Source organism: Schistocerca gregaria, chromosome 3 (assembly GCF_023897955.1).
Source record: "Schistocerca gregaria isolate iqSchGreg1 chromosome 3, iqSchGreg1.2, whole genome shotgun sequence".
Taxonomy (NCBI): Eukaryota; Metazoa; Arthropoda; class Insecta; order Orthoptera; family Acrididae; genus Schistocerca; species Schistocerca gregaria.
In genome coordinates this window covers 182,402,644-182,423,870 of record NC_064922.1, presented here as the reverse complement: position 1 = coordinate 182,423,870, position 21,227 = coordinate 182,402,644, and the positions used below count along the sequence as shown (strand labels likewise).

The 21,227-nt window shown below is 39.1% G+C and overlaps 1 protein-coding gene across 1 annotated transcript in view; it reads left to right on the top strand.

The window, feature by feature from the left end:
* Positions 1-21,227, top strand: part of LOC126356367 (alanine aminotransferase 1-like) — a 70,959-nt gene that overhangs the window by 15,434 nt on the left and 34,298 nt on the right. The window contains exons 2-6 of the mRNA XM_050007354.1: positions 1,317-1,406; positions 1,531-1,639; positions 1,744-1,874; positions 2,062-2,175; positions 2,275-2,404. Coding sequence (XP_049863311.1) covers positions 1,317-1,406; positions 1,531-1,639; positions 1,744-1,874; positions 2,062-2,175; positions 2,275-2,404 — 574 coding nt within the window. The remainder of the gene's footprint in view (positions 1-1,316; positions 1,407-1,530; positions 1,640-1,743; positions 1,875-2,061; positions 2,176-2,274; positions 2,405-21,227) is intronic.

Below are 21,227 nucleotides of genomic sequence, written 5' to 3'. Positions count from 1 at the left end.
CAAATAACTGTTCTGTCTTTCTGATATTACACGTGATCAGCCCAGCCTGTTCTTTGGGATATAGTTTCAGTCTTTACAAACTGTTGCCACACGAAAAAACAATAGAACGATTCACATTAAGCCACAAGCCTGCATCAGTTTGCGACTGTCCTGCCCCCCACTGCAGAGAGTGTGGTAGACAGTCTTCTCTGTGTCACACTGCACTGTCTGTCACTGTGTACACATCGATTGTGGACGTGGGATTACTCAGCAAACACTATCCCATTTCATAGGTTTCCTGGTGTCATCTTTGGTGTGGTTGCCCATTGACCAGAATGCCTGATTATATAATGAATTAGATGCAGGAAGGGGGAATAATAGTTTGTTGCTTTAATTTGGATTGGACACCAGTCTATTTACCTAGCAATGTTCCTGCCCACCCGGATCTACAATGACATAACTATACTTTCTCACGGGAAGTTATGCAGTCTAAGATAAACTGAGTAATCAAACGGACCACAGCACTGGCTTGTTTGGCTGGATGGTGGTGTGTTTGCAGCAGTTGGCTAATCACGTTGTTTGGTGTATAGTGTGTTATGGTGAAAGATGATGGATAATCTGTCGTGATGAGGTTTTCACAATAGCAGCCACATGACATTCCTGAGGTGAAAGCTTAGATGTTTAGCAATCTTTCGTTGTGCCTGTGTGCAACTCATTGTCTTCTCTATATGGTGAGTAGCAATTTAACATTAAAAGATTACAAATATGGACTGTGCACTCAATCAGCAAATATCTGTAGCTTTCTTGATTCCAAAGATCGTAGGCATAACTGTAGATTGGACAACTGAGATAGCCCAAGTGAGGGTAATAAATAAACAGCCTCAAACCAACTTGTGCTGGAAGAGAATGTTTGACTACATTCCAAAACAAAATTTTCATTGTAACTTCTCACATTTCTCATACTGCCCTCCTCTTGAAACACAGAAATTTCAGCAACTTGCACTTGTTCCAAAGGTTGATACTGTTGCATAATCCGTATGGGGTGAAACTGCTATTCAGGAGGACACAATAAAACTACTGATTGTGTCAAAAAGCTTTTGAAAACCATTTTATGGGTGTTCTACTGTGCCATATTCTTATTAACCACCACCTTGTGTGACTATTTCATTTGTTTTATTTTTCATGCTCAAAATTGTAGAATGTACATAATTTTGTCTGTCTGCTTGAAAGCACAACTACTGTATAAAGACTGTGGGGTGCTTTGCAATTAAGAATTTTCAAATGGCAAGAAACTTCTGTGTTCGTATTATATCCTCTGTTTGCTTCTGTGCCTCTAGGGTGTCAAGAAACCATTTACTGAAGTTATTAAAGCTAACATTGGTGACTGCCATGCCATGGGACAGGTGCCTATTACATTTATTAGGCAGGTGAGTTTTGTAGTTGTGAGTTAATCATAAGAAAATTTTAAAATGAATCACCATGTGCAGTAATGCAGGACATATGGTGTGTGTGTATATATATGTTGTCCTTTCAGTGAATTATTTATTTCAGGTGCTTTCTCTGGTCTCTTATCCAGTATTATTTGATGATCCTAAGTATCCCAGTGACGTGAAATGTCGAGCAAAAGAAATTCTGGCTGGTTGCAGAGGTGGCAGTGTTGGTTAGTATTACTTCAAGACCGAATAAATTGGATTGGGTGCTGTAGCCCATGGCATTTTTTCCCTTGCAGATTTCTGCTCTTTCTCAACTATTCTATGTTTAAAGGGTCATATTCTGATTCTCCGGGAATTGAAATTATCAGGAGGCATGTAGCTGAATACATAGAGAGGAGAGATGGTATTCCAAGCTGTTGGGAGGATGTTATTTTGTCAGCTGGTGCCTCTGAAGGCATAAAGGTAACTGAACAGCCTATCTTTTTTGTTAAATTGTTTGAATTGTAACAAATTATAAGTGGAGTTCAGTGTTATTGTTGAACACAGTAGTCATAAATTGGTATACCTTGTTTTACAAATAATTTTTCCCTTAGTTGACAATAGCTAAAGGCAGCAGCGATTCACTTATGTGTTTTGAATAATGTTTCAGTCAGTGATGAAGTTATTGATAGCAGAAGTAAATGGGAAGAGACCTGGTGTCATGATTCCAATTCCTCAGTATCCATTGTACTCTGCTACTCTTTCAGAATTTAACATGGCGCAGGTCAGTATAATAGAACTTTTCTTTCACATTCTCTGAATGTCAAGTGCTTTTTATGACCTATATCCAGGTTAGTTGTGCGAGTAACTGTAAATATTTCAGGTACCATATTACCTTGATGAAGACAAGGGCTGGGGCTTAGATGTAACTGAACTGAAACGGTCCATAGCTGAGGCTAAAAAAGTGTGTAACCCTCGTGCCATTGTGGTTATCAATCCTGGAAATCCAACTGGTAAGACCATTCGAAAATGATACTTTTAGAAATTTTGCAAGCTAGTTTTCATAAATTTACAAATTATAGACACAAGGAAACACTATCACATGGTTAACTTGGAGTGCCTTGACATTTTCGTTAAATTAATTCCAAATATTCATATTGCTCACGTACCTTTTAAGCTAAACCCGTGACTTGTCTGTGCAGCCATTTTTATAATATTCAGTTGTGCTGAGGATGGTATATTGTTGGACAGTAGCACGCAGAACAGACTGGATTTTGGATCAGTGTAAAACAAAGAATGATGGTACAGGTAGTAAGTGGATTTTTAAAACATGCTAGAAGTTTGTATGTTTGCATTGTAATGTTTTGTTGAGCTGTAGCTGGAATTCTGAGGTGTATTGCTCTTTCCATCATGCATCACTGTAGTGTTATTGTAACACATCAGTTTCATTTCATTTAAAATTTGATCAGACATCAGATAGTTCTGACACTATGGGAAAACTTATTTTGATGTCTCAGTTTTCAGGTCTTATCTAATTCTTGTTTGATACAAACAGTAGCCTAATGAGGAGTAAACGTTCAGATTGCCCTTAGTAACTGCGCCTCCATTGAAACTGGCTGTTAAAAGTGGTTGGTTCTACACCAAATTTGCAGTTCACACACTTAGTAAATTTAGGCACTGTGTGAACTACTGTTCATTGCCAGTTAGTCTCGTTTACTGAAATTGTGGTACAGATAAACTGATAGCCACATACTGCACTGATATTCTGAAATATTGTTAGAGTACAGTAACCTAACATGTATATGATTAACTCTACAATGTATACACAGGGCCTTGGAGGCCCTTAAGATCTTACTTTTTAAAATATCCTGTAGTTCTTGACTTGATTTCAAACTCCTTTCCAGCAACCTACCGCTTACCCTTTGACATCCCTCTTGTTGAGTCTGAGCTAAATTTTTTCAGTGTTTTTGTACAATTCAAAATATTTGCAAAATACTGTTAATGCATATGCAGGGCTTCAGAGTGCCCCCTCCCCTCCCTTACAGATGAACATGTTCTCCATTCCATATCAGCAGCAATTAATTCAGCAATAATTACGGTAGAGGCAGTGATGTTAGCAACAGCGGTAATGCTATTTATAAGAGGAAAAAATGAGTCACTTGTATTTGAGAGGTCAGTATACCTTCCAGCATTTTTCAGCCGCATGCTGTATTGTCGCACAGTATCATTGCTCTTTGTTGCTATTCTTACTGTCACAGTTAGTTTAGGTTGTATGTTGCCCCAATGCCAGTATTGTTACCACCATGAGTTGTTAGTTTTGCATCACCTGTTGATAGTGACATGCAATTTTTTTAAAATTATGAATTCATTTGGAAAAAGTCAGTATGTATAGCTGCAGCTAATTTTGAAAGTGTTGTCACTCGGTAGCTTGAAGTAGCAGATTCATGTGAAGAAGTAAGTACTTTTAAAGATAGATGTAGTGAAGAATTAAACTTCATACATACTGATGTGAATGTTCTGGAAGAGCACAGTACTTCAGATAACATTAGTTAATTGGAGGCTGGAATTGAAGTTCCACATCAAATACTCTGAGATGCCATCACATACATTTTTGTTAATGGAACCATTTAATCTTAGATCGTCCTGCAAGTTCTTGCACACTTGTTCACATTATCCTAAAGAAGACAACTGGTCTAGTTTGTGTATTGAAAACCTGTAAACTTAAGGATGTCTGTGACTATTTCATGTCCAAGGAAATACTAGGTGAAGTCATAAACTGCACAAATATAGAAGGCAAAAAGTGGTGATTCCTCATGGTAAAAATGGAGAAACATTTCACATGTTAAAATGGAGGGTTTTCTTGACTTTTACTGTGTGCTGGGGTTGGGAAGAGTTTGGATGTCCCTTTAAGAGGGTTATTTTTGAATGGAAAGGCAAATCTTACATATAAAGTCATAATCCGAGTAAATAGATTTGAGAACATGAGAAGAATACAATTTGATGATAGGTGCAGCTGTGAAGAACAATATTTAGATAGCAAACTTACATCTATTCACTATAAATGGGAACTGGTTCTCGACAAATGTAGAAACAGGAAGATTCCTAATGATTTGTTCAGTTGCTGAACAGCTAGTCCATTCTGTGAAAGTGCAACTTTCTCCAGGATACACCAAACGCACAAACTATGGCAGATAGATACTTCAGTTATGTGATGCTGCAGATGGAATTGTGTACGTGGGAAGCTAGCTACATGACCCCGTTAAAAAAAAATTGTGGATTGAATGTGGTGAAAGATCTTGCTAAAAGCATAGGATCATCCAGAAATATTACTGTTGACAATTTTGTCTCTAGTATACAGATGGGAGAAGACATGCCTCAGAAGCAAATTACAGTGGTGGGGACAATAAAATAAAATAAACCAGAAATCCCCAATGAAGTGAAATCATCCATTTCAAGAGCAATGAATTCGTCATTATTTGCCTTTATAGTTGAAATCACAATGGTGAGTTTCCAAAAAGAGAGAAAATCAGTATCCTCATTAGCACAATGCATTGTGCGTGACAAAGGTATTGATCAAACTCGCTCAAAAAAGATCCAGGTATAATGAAGTTCTATAACTCCACAGAGGCTGGTGTAGGTAAAATAGACCAGATGGTTTGATATTATACCTGCAAAGAGACAAACAAGGAGATGGCCATTTGCATTCTGGATTAAGATGATGAACGTTGTAGCAATGAACAGTGAAATTTTATTTTCTGTCCGTTTGTCTTTCCCTCTCCTTCCCTCTTTCCTGAAGAAGCAACCACCGGTTGCGAAAGCTAGTAATTCTATGTGTGTGTTTGTGTGTTTTGTTCATTGTGTCTGTCTGCCGGCGCTTTCCCACTTGGTAAGTCTTGGAATCTTTGTTTTTAATATATATATAACTCAGTGGAAGAACCAATAGAAAGAGTTTGGTCCTAAGTGGTTCAGTAGCGAAAATAGTAAGATCACTAATGGAGCTTCAAATTGAGATCCCTAATCACCCACAGATATCTTGTGCAAAATGCTGTATCATGATGAACCAGTTACTGTGTCAGGAAAGGGGAAAGGGTGCAAATATTGTCGATATAACAAACATAAGAAAAGCAAACCATTTAAAATCCTGGATTGAATGTAACAATATTATAAAAGGAGAGTTGCTACTCACCTTGTAGGGGAGATGCTGAGTTGTGCATAGGCGCAAAAAAAGGGGGGGGGGGCAGAAAGTGAGATTTTGGCTAACAAGACCTTCATGGAAAATAGACAACCTACTTGTACACTCATGCCAGTGCAACTCTTGCACGCATGACGAGTCTGGCTGCTAAGGCCACTGGTCTCAGCAGCCATAGATTGCAATCATATGGGAGAGTTATGTTTGCGTAGGAAAAGCACCTTGATATGTATGAAGTGTAAAAACATTGTGGCATTTGTTTTACTTCTTGGTTTGAAAAACATTGTAAACTTACAGAAATGCAAGATTTTGTGAAAATTTTATAATTATGGTATGCAGAATACGGCTTACGATAACTATTATTGTGGAAAATGAGGATGTTGTAATTAAAGGAACTGAACTTCGTAACTCTTGTAACATGTAGAACAGCAACTTATAAGTGCATTATTGTACACTGTCCCACTGTGCATTAAAGTGACCATCACCAATATTAGACATCAGCATACAATAAACCCCCCCCCCCCCCCTCCACACACACACACACACACACACACACACACACACACACACACACACACGTGACAGCACTAGCAGTGGAGGGTATATAAATTGTGTTGTTGAAGAGGGGATGTGGAAAACAGTGCAGTCATTGTCATAATACAGAATGAAGTGATTAAACTGACATCCAGAAGGGCATCATCATTGGCTTTTGGGCCAAGGGTAGAATGATTTCCGAAATGAGTAAATTTGTAAACTTTTTGTATGATGCTGTGATTAAAGTATACTGTGCATGGGAAAATGGTGCTATCCAAAACTTGCACCAAGGCAGCTGTGGTACATCATAGGCCATAGATGACAGGGGTGAATAACAGCTGCATACATGTGTGTGGGGGAATAGATATGCAACTGTTGAGCAGCTGGCATCTCACATGAACCCAGCAGCAATCAACATTTCCTTGACAACCATTCTATTTTTCCCATCATTGAACATGTGAGATGTATTAAATATTGCAGTATGCCCAGTCCATTTGTGGCTTCAATAACCTTATTTCTTTTTATGGTGTCATATGCTACTTTCTTTACTCTATTACCTTGTTTTTCCAATACGTGTCAGGGTGGATATTTGATCAATAGTTAATTTGCCAGGTGTAAAGCTGCCTGATCTCCCCCAATTTCGTGCAGAGTCAGTGTCATTACTCTCTTTAAGAAGGCTGTATTTTAGCAATGGTAGGGAAGCATCCATATCGCCTATCACTTTTATATCTTTTTTTGGACATTGTCAGAAACCTTGCTCCAGTTCCTCATAGAAGGTCTCCTTTTCTTCTACTGTCTTCCCCTTGGTAGGGGCATGTGCATTTAGGAGACTGGCGTTAAAGTACTTCCTCTTTATTCCCTTACAACATATCCTTGGACTTACTGTTGTAAATCCTATCACTGGGTATGCAGTGCTTTGATTAACTATAAATCCCACCCCAAATGTGTTCACTATTGTTGCTTCGGCAGTAAATAGTACATTGTTGTTTCAGAATTATACCTGTCCAGTTCATCTTCTCTTGCAAGACCATGTTGTTAGTATATTTTCACTATTCCAATCAGGCTTCCAAGGGCTCCAATTCTATATAATGTCTGTACATTCCATGATCCATTTCTCATATTCCTTGTTACCTTGTCATGCCTTTGCCTCAGTGTCCATGTGGCTGTATTTCCTTGAGTTTTTGCAATAAGAATTTTTTTCAGGTATGGATTATTAGCCCATAGCCCAACCTGATATTCTTCAGAGGACCACTTCTCCCTTTCCTGTCTGTGTTGACTGTGTTTCCGCATAGGGGTTGGGTCCCAATCTTCCAGAGGCTTGCTATGGTTCCTGAATTGAGTAGGGGAGGTTCAGTGGCTTCCACTTGCTTTGTCATATTTTACACATAACTACCCCGTTGAACCATAGAGGCAGCATTATGTCCCAGGGAATATTTTTGTGGCATTTCCTGGGTGACCTCATTCTGGAAGGCATAATCAATCAACACAAGCATGCATCTCCGTGTTGGAGATCATGTCAAAGCTTACATGAAGTTTACGAATTACTTAGGAATATAGGAGACAACTCCAGATGTGCTCTGCTGCATGTTGTGCAATTGGGTGGACCACCTTGTTTTTGCAACAGTGTGGTGGTAGCTGTGCATTCTAGTTGATATCTGGTTGAGTGTCATGCCAGTGTAAAACACTATGCAGTGGTTTGCAGCAGAGCTGGTATGTACGTGCAGTTTGTTTTTCCTTGGCACTGGCACTTGCTTGCAGGATAATGCTACTTCTTAGCTCATAGTATACATGCAGGGTTCAAAGAGAACCAGGATGAGTTTACTGTACTCTCATGGCCATCACTCATTGGTGTTAAAACCAATCGATAATCTGTGGCACCACCTCGATCAGACTGGTACATGCCGTCGATCCTCAACCAAGAAACCTAGTGCAGCTGGGTGAGGCACTGGATTTCACAAGTCTCCACATCCCTGTTGGTATATTCTAGAACCTCACTGACTCTCTTTCTGTCCGTCTTACTGCAGTTTGCTCTGCAAAAGGTCGTTCTTTCTGCAGGTGGTCACATTAAAGTGATTGGACAGTGTCAATATTTGCATATGTGAACTCTTAAGAGTTCACAAAAAATAATAAAATGCTATTTGAGCCCATCATTTTCTTTCAATATAACACAGGAATAATTCAATAGATAACTAAATTTGAAATAAATAAATTAGTCCAAAAATCGGTACACGAAAAGAGAAAAATTTGAAATAAGGACATGGCCATGGTTTGCAGTGCATATACACTGATCAGCCAGAACATGATAACCACCTACATAATAGTTGACATGGATAACAGCGATGACACATCTTAGCGTGGCAGCAATAAAGTCTTGGTAGGTCGATGGATGGAGTTGGCACCACATCAACACGCCCAAGTCACCTACTTTCTGTAAATTGCAAGGGGGGGGGGGGGGTGGCAGTGAGCTCTGTTGCCACATTCAATCACACCCCAGATGTGTTTGATTGCGTTCAGATCTGGTGAGTTGAGGGGCCAGCACATCAGTTGGTACTTGCAGCTGTGTTCCTCAAACAACTCAGACTCGTGGCCTTGTGCTATGGCACATTATCTTGTTGAAAAAATGCCACTGCCATTTGGAAACCTTATCATTGTGTAGAGGTATACCTGACCCACAACCATTAGTATACTCCTTGGCCATCATGAGACCTTGCAATAGCTTCACTGGACCCATTGATGCCAAAGTGAATGGTCCCTAGAGCCTATTCGAACCACCGCCAGTTTGTCTCCGTCCAGTAGTACAGGTGCCAAGGAGCTATTCTCCTGTAAGGCAATGGGTTCATGACCTTCCCTCAGCTTGATGAACAATGTATCATGATTCATCAGACCGCAGCACCAATGGTTAGTGCGCAGAGGCCCATAGTTAGGAGTGTTTCGTGTACTGTGTGTTCAGACGCACTTGTACTCTGCCCAGTATTAAAGTTTGATGTTAGTTCCACCATAGTTTGTCGCCTGTCCTCTTCTACCAGTTTGCCCAGCCTATGACTTTAGACATGTATAGTGAGGGGTAGGTGCCCAACCCAGTGACATCTGGATGTGGTTTCACCTTGATTTTGCCATGTGTTAAAGACACTCAGGACAACGCTCCTCTAATACCTTACAAATTGTGCAGTTTACTGAAATACTCATTCCGAGCCTGCGGACCATCAGATCTGCCCTCAGTCAAACAGATATATAGTGCACCTTCTCTCTTCTGCGCACAGACAGCCTGCTCACTGATACTATGTTGAGCACTTATAACCCCAGTTGTTTTTGCACCTAAAGGCAAAACAAAACCAAACTGATACTAAATGCTCCGTGCATGTATCTGACTAGCTGTCATTCCTTGCCATGTGACACTGCTATCGCATGGACAGGTTTATATAATAGTAGGTTGGTTGTCATAATGTTCTGGCTGATCAGTGTACGTACACGGTCTGTTTCGGTTCCCATGCATTTGGGGGCTAAGCGCAGTTATTAGCATGTAGCATATAAATTAAGTAACTGTATCACTCACTCGTTACACTGTCCCATACTTGCTAAGCTTTCTATTTTTCCCAGAAGATTTCTGGATTTTGGAGTAGGCTTCTGGTTTTCTGGATGGACACTGTTTTTTTCCGGATTTTCAACTCCCGGGCTTTTTCCCGCCCTCTGCATTCTTATCGCATTTCAGTTCTGACTTTTGATAATAGCTGCTATTCTGAGATACAAGTGTTTGAAATTTGGTTGAAAGTCAACTGATAATATTCATGATAATCCCTGCACTTTTGTCATTAACTCTGTGTGTTTGAAACACCACCGGCGAAAGCCAATCGAATATTCTATCGATAATCGCATCTCGCTGATTATTGCTGCATAGTCTTTGTGCTTCGACTGCATGTTAGCAGGAAAGCTTTTTGTTTATGCTTGCTGTTTGTTCTAGTACTTGTGCAACTTTGCGATGAATTTTTGTTCAATTTAGTGTTTTCATGGTGAGTTCAACTAAGGAACGATATCAGTCTTTCAGGGATGCATATTCTGCCGAATTTCCATGCATTATGTGATCGCGGAAAGGTGAAACATCCGCATTCTGTTGCATGTCTTTGTGTGATATAAACATTGCTGATGGAGGAAGAACTGAAGCAATAAATAATATTAAATCTGTTACACATGCCTCCAATAAGAAAATGAAGGGTAGCAGTAGGAAAATTGATTCATTTTTTATCACTCCTGGAGTTGACCTTGAGGTAATAAGATCAGAATGTTTGTTCACCTCATTTTTAATTGATTAGCTGCTGTAGCTGAGCATGCTGGTGCCCTTTTTAAGAAAATTTTCTCTGGTTCAAAAATTGCAATAAGATATGGTTTTGGCCGTATAAAGACTTGACATATTTAGAAAGAAATGGCTACAGATTGAAGAAATGAAGTCATTAGTTGCATGCGGTGTGGACCGTTTACTTTGGCTAGAGATGGGAGCAATGACAGTAATGCTAAGCTTTATCCCTTAGTCGTCGCGTTGGCCGGAGTGGCCGAGTGGTTCTAAGCGCTGCAGTCTGGAACCGCGTGACCGCTACAGTCAAATCCTGTCTCAGGCATGGATGTGTGTGATGTCCTTGGGGAGGAATAACATAACAGTTGGAAGGAATCCAAATGCTTTGTTACAACATCAGTGACTATGTTTCTCGATCAGACGGTATAGCTGACAATGTGAATAGAAACATGTACCTTATATTCAGTGTGTAGACAGTAGTCTTCAGCTGCAAGCACTATACACTTCCTGAGAAAGATGTTGTCCTGTAACATTACTGTAGTCAGCTAATATGTTAGTGACTATACAAGTTTCGGTTTTCTTCGGAAGGCAGAATTTTACTTACTTTTGCTAGGTGCGGAGACTTGCTGATGCCTTCTTGTAGAGTGTATCTGTGTTTTCAGACCAGTTTGGATTTCATCTAAAATAAAGTATAGCTTAAAGTTGTTGGGGTATGTAGCAGAGATGAACTGCGATGCCCTAGCATGCAATGTGTACTCAATTCTTTTTCATAGTTTCTTTTACTTCCATATACCTAACAAAATTTTATTTTAAACGATGGAAAGTCCAGGACAGAATAATAACATGAAAATTATATATTGCTATCACCACATAGAGTTGCAGACAGCTGCAATGAAAGAGAACATTTTCAGCTTTCAGACTGTCATTCTTCAGAAGCAGAACTCTTCATACATACAAATAACCACAGTTCTCGCACTTCGCACTGTCATGAGAACTGAGACCCTAGTGCCCAGTGACATAGCCCATGTATGTGAATGTTGCTGCTGTTCTTGTTGTTTGAATGTGCGAAAGTTCTATTTCTGAAGCTGAAAATATTTGTAGTGTTCTTTCTCATTGTGGCTGTCTGCAGCTCATTGCCTCCTCCATGTACTAAGTAATAATCTATCTGTTCTGTATTGGTAAAATTTTATTTAACTAATTTAAACATTAATGTATGCTATGTATGTCAATTTTTGAACAGTTATGTTGATAAGTGTCAGTCAAGACATTCTGCTTACATTTTGCTCCATTTACATGAACCTAGCAAGATGGCACACTGACTAGCACACTGGATTCCCTTTTGGGAGGACGACAAAATCATGTCCAACCATGCAGATCTAGACTTTCTGCAATTTCCCTAAATCACTCCAGGCAAATGGCAAATGGCAGAATGGTTCATTTCAAAGGGCATGGCTGATTCCCTTCCCCATCCTCAACAGAATCAGAGCTTGTGTTCCACCTCCAATGACCTAGGTGTCAAAGGGATGTTTAATCTTATCTTCCTTCCTTCTTCCATTTACATAAGAAGGAAAAAATTGTCATCAAGTAAGTTGTTAACTGTCATCCTGTGTGTTGTGTACTTTCCTAATTAGTTGAGCCTTACAGCTCTTTTTTGCTGCTGGATTATATTTTTCCCCTGTCATCTTTGTTATTCTCCCATTGCATGCGTGTACTTATGCACACACGTGACCCAAATCTGGACATAACACTGTAAAATAATTGTAGTGTCTCAGAAGTGTGATTCTCGTCTATTTCCAGATTTGATTTAGCAAATTTCATCTTCATTCTGAAGAAACGTTTTTTTTTAGATCCTACATCAAAGCATGGGGCTTTTATTAGTGTTGTTCTGTCAGCTGGAAGCATAGCATCTATTGATAAAGTTCAGTAACTGGTCTTCTTTTGTGTGTGTGTGTGTGTGTGTGTGTGTGTGTGTGTGTGTGTGTGTGTGTGTGTGTGTGTGTGTGTGCGCGCGCGTTCATTCGTTCTCACCAGTTCTGTGGTATGCTGGATACTGTATTCTTTGTGTTGGTATTGTTCTTTCAGATTTTTCAGTGAGTTTCTATTTGAGCAGTTGTGCCATATCAGTGGGTTCTGTAGGTCTTTTATTTCAGTAAGACATTGTCCACCTGACTTTCATGTATCCCTGCAGTATCTTAATTTAAATTCAGTGTGAAGAAGTGCTAACAGACAGACCTTCCATTTTAAAGTCAGTGTTGCATATTATCTCAGAGTGCCATCCCTTCCCTTTGTTTGTTTTATGTTAGATATTAATTTGTTGTGAAAATATTCAATAAGTCTTCACAGCCACTGCCATAAGTGTATTGCTTCCTTCATTTTTTGATTTAGTGCCTCTCTAAGCATTAGCAGATCTGCAACGGCAGCCCTGTGCTCTCCATAACTGTCTCCTTAATTCATACTCAGATTTTATTATTTATTTATTTATTTATGCATTTATTTTACCTGGCAAGATTAGGGCCTTCAGGCCCTCTCTTACACCTAACCAGGCATACTCAGATTGAACGAGTTACAGTTTCTACTTAACATTAAGGACATATAGCCTATTATGCAGTATTGATTTTAAAGAAAAAAATAGATATTATAACAGTAGTACAATGATAATTATAACAATAAAAAATAATTATAACAATTAATAATAATAATAATAGTAGTAGTAATAATAATAGTAATAATAATAATCATGATGATGATGATGTCTATGTATATGAAAGTAAGCATACTTTTCTTTTCTGAATGTCAGTCCCATTGTTAGTTGGGAATTTTCTCGTTATGTTCTTGCAGCTTGTGAGTTATTCTCATCGAGCAGAGACATAAGACGATAGAATGGGGTGAAAGAGATATATAAGAGGTAGATAGGTTAGAGGAAGAGAAATAGAACGGTAAAATTCGAAGCTGTGATGGAGAGGAGAAAGAAAGAGATGGGAGGGGCACAAGAATGGTGGCTATACCGTCCCTAATATGTAAGTTTTGAGCTCCCTCTTGAATGTTGAGTAGTTCTGGATAAGACGCAGATCACAGGGGAGCGCGTTCCATAGTCGTATGGCTGAGATGGAGAATGACACGGAGAAAGATTTTGTGTTATGTAAAGGTACAGCCAAGATGATAGACGTATCCGATCTGGTGTTGCGATTATGGAATGATGATAGGTGTTTAATGTGAGAAGATAAGTATTGGGGGCACCAGTGGCTAAGAAATCGATGAAGTAAGCACATCGTGTGGAGATCGCGTGCCGTATGTGGGCGTATCCAACCTAGCTGGGAGATTTTGCTAGTGTACTCTTATTTTCCTGATGATTTTCGTTAGTATAAAGGCATGCTCACATGTAGTAAAATATTGCACACACTCTCACTCTGTAGATAGTAACACACTTTAAGCCATGAAGTTCCATTGATAGAATTTTTTTAAACACAAGAGTGTCGTATTGTAATGAGTGAGTAGTGTTAGATGTAAGTGTGTACTCATTTAGGGCCAGTAAAGAAGCTTCTTAATGGAGTGGGGAAAATAAATGTAACTGATAAACAGTAGGTCAGAAATGTTAAATATGATCAAGTTTAATCTTTCCTTACTGATGTGCTAAATGCTTGGTCAACTAAAGTAATTTCACAGTTAATGAAAACTAATTGTACATGACTCTACCAGTGATTCCTTAACACTCAACAGAGGTGTTTTGTAAATGCCAAATGCAGTAATTACCAGAACAATTTCATTTCCAATTTATTATTTTCAATTAGTGAATTTCCAGTTTATTATTTTCAATTAGTGAATAAGCTGGTTTTAAAGATATGTTTCATTTCAACCCACAGAACTGTGACAACAAAGTTAGATTCTTAGTGTTCTTCTGTGGAGGTATTTCATACCCAGGCCATAGTTGCAAAGGAATTAAGTAAGACTTCTCATGCTTTTAAGTGTAACTCACTCGTGGGGTTTAGTGTTACTACGAATGGAAAGAAACAAATAAATGTGGATCATACACACAAGGAACAACACTCTTCATGGTGGCATGAGAACAGCAGAACTGGAAAGAGTCAAAAACTGACAAAAGTTTTACTACTATCCTCAGCCCTACATGCAATGCTGTGGCACTATTGTCACTTTTGCACAATAGCAGACAACCGAATAAATTCTGTTCTGTCTGTTAACAAGGACAGGAATGGTTGGTAACAAAGGAAAGCCATTGACCCTCCCCCCTTCAGCCATCACCTCACTATGTTTACATTAAGTGCACAAGTAATACTTAATCAAGGCTCTGCAATCATCTGTGAAGTGCATTGCAGATGGCACTGTTGAATGGTGCCAAATGGTAGTTTCTTCTCATTCCAATTGCATGTGGAGTTTGGGAGCAATGGCAGCTTGGTTCTTGAAACTTTGTAAGTAGGCTTTTGTGGGACAAAATCATAAATGTCTGCCAGTTCAGGTTTCTTAACATGTCGTGCTGCACTCCTGTGAGTCAAACTAGCGTCTGATCATTCATGTTGTTCTTTTTTATACATGTTAAATATCACCTGTTACTGCTGTTTGGTATGCCTGCCAAACACTTGAGCAGTATTCGAATGACTGGACTCTCATTCGGGAGGATGAAGGTTCAATCCTGCGTCCAGCCATCCTGATTAAGTTTTCCGTGATTTCCCTAAATCGTTTTGGGTAAATGCCAGGCTGGTTCCTTTGAAAGGGCATGACCAACTTCCTTCCCTAATCTGATGAGACCGATGACCTCACTGTTTGGTCTCGTCCCCCAAACAACCCAACCCCCAGTGTTTGAATGTGGGATGTAAATGTGGTTTGCATTGTAGGCTAGCAGCATTTACTCAGTATCCTGCCAATGAACTGAAGTCTGCTATGTGTCTCACCTACAACTGAGCCTATGTGATCATTCTATTTCATAACAAGTGTGTGTGTGTGTGTGTGTGTGTGTGTGTGTGTGTGTGTGTGTGTGTGTGTGTGTGTGAAAAATTTTAAATTACTGAACATACAAAACAAGTTTTATTAATGTGTGCACTAGTATGAAAACACGTCAACATCTGATAAGATATTTGTGCAGCTATGTTCAAATAGTACTTCAGCGTAGATGTTTGCATCATCCGACAAAAGTGCAGGAGGGCAAGCACACAACTCTCCTGTTATGCCAGGATGACTGAGGAGAATCTGTGAAGCATCCTCAATGCTATTAAAATGTTGTTAGAGTTCAGTCATTTTATTCATATGTTTACATCTTGGTGCTTTCCTCACCAGCCTTAGCTGAGCTCATTCAGCAGCTTCTGGCTTTGTGCTGAGACATTAGGTCAGTTCAGCTTCTGCACACTGAGGCAGCTGTGTTGGTAGTCTGTGTCACACAGATTGTGTCTGGCAAGCTTTGGCTGCTGGAACAGTGCATGTATTTTGTTTTACACTGAGTTGTCAGACTGCACTCTACTCCACTCTGAAGTCTATAGTGACCTTCAATGACTCATCACTAATTTACCCAGTGTCTGTAGTCGTGTGGTCGGTTGATATCCTCCGTACTGTTCTGGTAGGTCTCAACACCCAGACGTGCACAGGTGATGGATGGAAACAGGGGCCACAAGAAGCCCTCACTTCTGACATCTACGTTGAAGTTAGTGTGACCAGCACTTAGCAACATAGTGGTGCAGAAGGCAGAACATGGCAGGCAGTGAGCAATGTGAAGTTTACAAAGTGTGGGTCAGCATCTTGACAACACCCTGAGCTGGTTAATGGGAGGTGGTGGAACAAATCTTGGACATCTTCACTACACTGTTCTAGTCATGAAATACTGTGAATGCTATCGATCCCAGTGATCAGCTCTCAGTGAGAACTGGAAAGGTGGAATATTTATAAGAGACGGGTGTGGTGGGTATGATGTTAGGTTTGGTTCGTAATGACCCAATTTATCCTGCTTATTCTTTGTCAGTGATATTTGTTTTGCACAATCCGTTGCAGGCTGTTAATTGCTGCATCTGGTTTTCACTGTGTGCTCTTGCATAGGAGATACTGTTTCTTGCATCATGTCTTATGTGCTGACAAAAATGTCTTTCTCTTATTTGAAGGTCCAGAATAGCTGTAATGTAATTACATTGCAGTTATTCTGGGCCTTCTTCGTAACAATGTTATGGGATTCTACTATGCTGTAGTCCCAAATGAACAAAAAATCTCTCTCTCTCTCTCTCTCTCTCTCTCTCTCTCTCTCTCTCTCTCTCTCTCTCTGCCCCCCCCCCCCCCCCCATTCTTTTTCCAGAATGTGTACTTGGAACTTGGCAGCTGGCGATGGTACTCAAATGCTTGTCCAGTTCTGACACACTTGTGACATTAATGGTTCACTTCTACTTCAGACTCTTGTCTTAACTCTGCGTGACATGTGGAAATGCAGATGATTTTTCAACAAAATTTTTTTGTTAACTTGCCCTTACTTTTCTGCGCCATAATCAAAGTCTGAGAATAGTATTAATGTTGTATGGCAGATTATTAACATGGAACATAAACAACAGTGGTCGTAACACACATGCGTGAAATACATCTGAATTTACTTCTACTTTTGTCGCTGACACTCTAGTCAGGATAACATTCTGCATTTTCATTACCAATAAATCCTCATCCCAGCCATAAAATTTGCCTGCTATCCTACACAATCATACTTTCAATAATAAGTACAGATGTTGTAGCGAGTCAAATGATTTTCAGAAGTACAAAGATACTGCAGCTACTTGAGTGCCTTTGATCCATAACTTTCAGTATGTTGTGTGAGAAAAGTAAGAGTTTGGTTTCACCTGATCAAGTTTTCAGACTCCATGTTTGTTGTCTTGTAGGAGGTCATGATGTTTGTGAAAGTTCATTACTTTGAGTTCAGAATATATTCTAGAATTTTACAACACGTGGGTGTCAGTGAGATTTGACAGTTTTGTAGATCACTTCTATCATTGGGCTTGACTTTTGTGTTCAAGAAATCTACTTTATATTCTGGTTAAAATGAGAGCCAACTCAACAGTAAATTCTGTATAGAATGTGACAAATCCCATTGGGTTAAGAGCTATTTTTAATTTTAGTGGTTTTTTAGCTGTTTCTCACTGCTGCTGACACGAACACCTATATCTCTGATATTTTTGAGTAGTGTGAGAAGGAAACTGGAAGAGTGGTTAGGTCTCCTTGTTAGCAAAGAAATGTTTAAAAACAGAGGTCAGTGTCCCTGCTGTTGCTTTATTTACTACCATGAGTTAGTTCCTATGCTGCCCACAACTGAATGGCTGCATGTTAACATTGGTGCATCAGACCAACGCCACCCAGGAACAAGGCTTCACAGCGCGACTCGTGATGTCATGACTAGGGGTGTGCAACGCCGAGCGGCTTGTTAGGCTCTGCGCCACATATATGAAAACATTAAACTCTTTCCTGGTAGACTACTCAGTGTTTTATACATAAATCGGTAAACAAACACTAATTCCTTCTCATCGGAGAATTAAATTGTTCAAATTTCATAAACTGTAGCTCAAAAGGTGAAAATACTTTTTTGTAATTCCCATAACTCACGCGTTTTGCAACTGCAACTGCGAATTTCTATGATCAGCAGTGTCACGTATATAAAGACATTCAACACTTTCCTGGTAAATTATGCATAATTTTTTTTAAGTAAATATGTAAACAAAATTAAAACTTCTCATTTCAGAATTAAATTGTTCAAATCTCATAAACTGTAGCTTCGAAGGTGAAAAAACTTTTTCGTAATTTCCGTCACTCGCATTTTGAAAATGTGAATTTCTAATTCCATAACTCTGACAGCACTATTTTCGCCTTGTAAGTCACCTTGCATAATTTAATTGAGAATGAGGTACTGTAATTGCAGAGACTGACAATGAATCGAAGTAGGTACTCTGAGACTTGTATCTATGTCAGATTTTATTTTTGTGTGACAGATACCTCATTTGGCAGTCACCAACAGTTTTATACTTACAAAAACATTACCGCACAGAAACTAGTGCAAACTTCACTGAACCTTATACATACTACTTAGTTTAAGAGATTTGCCAGCAGAAGACTAGGTAGTGTTCAGTTATTAGGTATTATAAATTTACATAGGAAGCACACATTAGAATTATTACAAACTCTGAAAAACTCGCCCACGGTAAGCCATTGTTTATCAGCTTGAAAATATTAACTGTTAAAAACTTGCACATTTACACTGTTCTACTGTGTACAAAGATTAACTTCCAGAATACCAGCTTAGGCAGGATTTATTCTCATGGAATTCGGGTTTAACTGAATGTAATGACATATCTTATGAACCTGTTATTACTTTTTACTGTACAAACTGATCCATTTATATTCACCCATCCACCTACTGATCCCCAGCTTTTAATTAAAATACTTGTCATTTGATTAATTGATCATTGGCAATGGGTATTACAATGTTGTAAAAATTTAAAATGTCATCTATAGTGCCATTTGTGAAAGCAGATCAGTGGTATCCCAATCTTCAGTAATGCCATAACCAGAAATAGTAGGCATCTTCACATACCTTACTGCAGATTATCTAAATCATAGAACAGCAATGTAGTGAGTATGAAGCTGTTTAACAAACTGCCTCTAGAATGGGTAGAAGCTTTATTCAAGCACCAGTAGTACTGTTGGTAATTGGTAAATCCTTCCTACTCACTTGAATGTATGAGTATAAATATCACAGTGATAACTGCTTGGTGAGTGTACCATAATTTCCTTAATGATTTCAATTTAAGATGTACTACACAAATCGTCTTAGCTTGAATATTTTACTTTATGGTAAATCTGTAACATATTGTTTTTTAATTTGTGCAAAGTAATTTTTGCATATATGCTGTATACTTCTTAAACATTTGTAATTTGACTGTCTGTTGCTGGAATAGCTAAATGACAATAACATTCTTTTATTATTCACTATTTGATGTTGTCCCAGAGGGAAAAAAAGCACTGCTATTCCAAACTCCAAAAAAGTTATGAAATAAAATTGCATAGAATTTCTCTCAAATGAAGAATGGCTAAAGTTACATATTGTCCCCCCCCCCCCCTCCCCTCCCCGAATATTGGTTGTATTAACAGACTGGACCTTTCGTGCAGATTAATTTTTACTTATGACGATGGCAGACCAACATGCTAATACTGGCAATGAATTGTTCTCCTTGTGAGAATGATTAATTTACTGACTGGAGAAAAGTATATACAATAACTTGTCAACCATAGAGCAGGAGCAGCATTAATTATATATTTACTGATGAACAGAAAATACTGTTCCCCTAATTCTATGAGATTGGGGTTTCACAGAGAATTTGTGGTAACAAATTAATCTGTAGCAAAGCCTCATGTTTACGGCTGCACCATATCTAAGAGAGCAGAAGGAGTCCAATACATAATGTTCACCAACAAGATGTATGGGATACTGTGCATGAAATAAACAGAAAATAAAAATAAATCTTTATTTCATATAATCTTCCCAAGCCTCAAACAGTGAAAATATACAACCACAGTACAATTTAACATTTTTTCAATCTTTTGTACACAGTTACCTTTTTAACAGTAGTTTCATCATTTTTCCTCCCGGTGAAATTGTTCAGCAAAATATTTACACAGCAAAACAGTATCCAATTCATGACTGAATCAAGTGAGTGTGTATTTTTAGATTGCTGGGAATGTTGTGGGATGCTACCTTCACAAGTACATTTTTATGATTTGCCTGTTCTAAAAATAAAATTTCCTGGTCTTTCAGAATTTTCTGTAGAGTATATATATATATATATATATATATATATATATATACCGCCTCGACTGACATCTCTGCCCTTACTCTTTGCCTTTAAATATGTCTGCTTGTGTCTGTGTATGTGCAGATGGATATGTGTGTGTGTGTGTGTGTGTGTGTGTGCGAGTGTACACCTGTCCTTTTTTTCCCCTAAGGGAAGTCTTTCCGCTCCCGGGATTGGAATGACTCCTTACCCTCTCCCTTAAAACCCACATCCTTTCATTTTTCCCTCTCCTTCCTTCCTTCCTGACGAAGCAACTGCCAGTTGCGAAAGCTCGTAATTCTGTGTGTGTTTTGTTCATGTGCCTGTCTGCCGGCGCTTTCCCGCTTGGTAAGTCTTGAAAACAGAAAGAAACTTCCACGTGGGAAAAATATATTAAATACAAAGATTCCAAGACTTACCAAGCGGGAAAGCGCCGGCAGACAGGCACATGAACAAAACACACAAACACACACACAGAATTACGAGCTTTCGCAACTGGCAGTTGCTTCGTCAGGAAGGAAGGAGAGGGAAAAATGAAAGGATGTGGGTTTTAAGGGAGAGGGTAAGGAGTCATTCCAATCCCGGGAGCGGAAAGACTTCCCTTAGGGGAAAAAAAGGACAGGTGTACACTCGCGCGCACACACACACACACACACACACACACACACACACACACACACACACACACACACATATCCATCTGTGTGTGTGTGTGTGTGTGTGTGTGTGTGTGTGTGTGTGTGTGTGTGTGTGTGTGCGCGCGCGAGTGTACACCTGTCCTTTTTTTCCCCTAAGGGAAGTCTTTCCGCTCCCGGGATTGGAATGACTCCTTACCCTCTCCCTTAAAACCCACATCCTTTCATTTTTCCCTCTCCTTCCTTCCTTCCTGACGAAGCAACTGCCAGTTGCGAAAGCTCGTAATTCTGTGTGTGTGTTTGTGTGTTTTGTTCATGTGCCTGTCTGCCGGCGCTTTCCCGCTTGGTAAGTCTATATATATATATATATATATATATATATATATATATATATATATA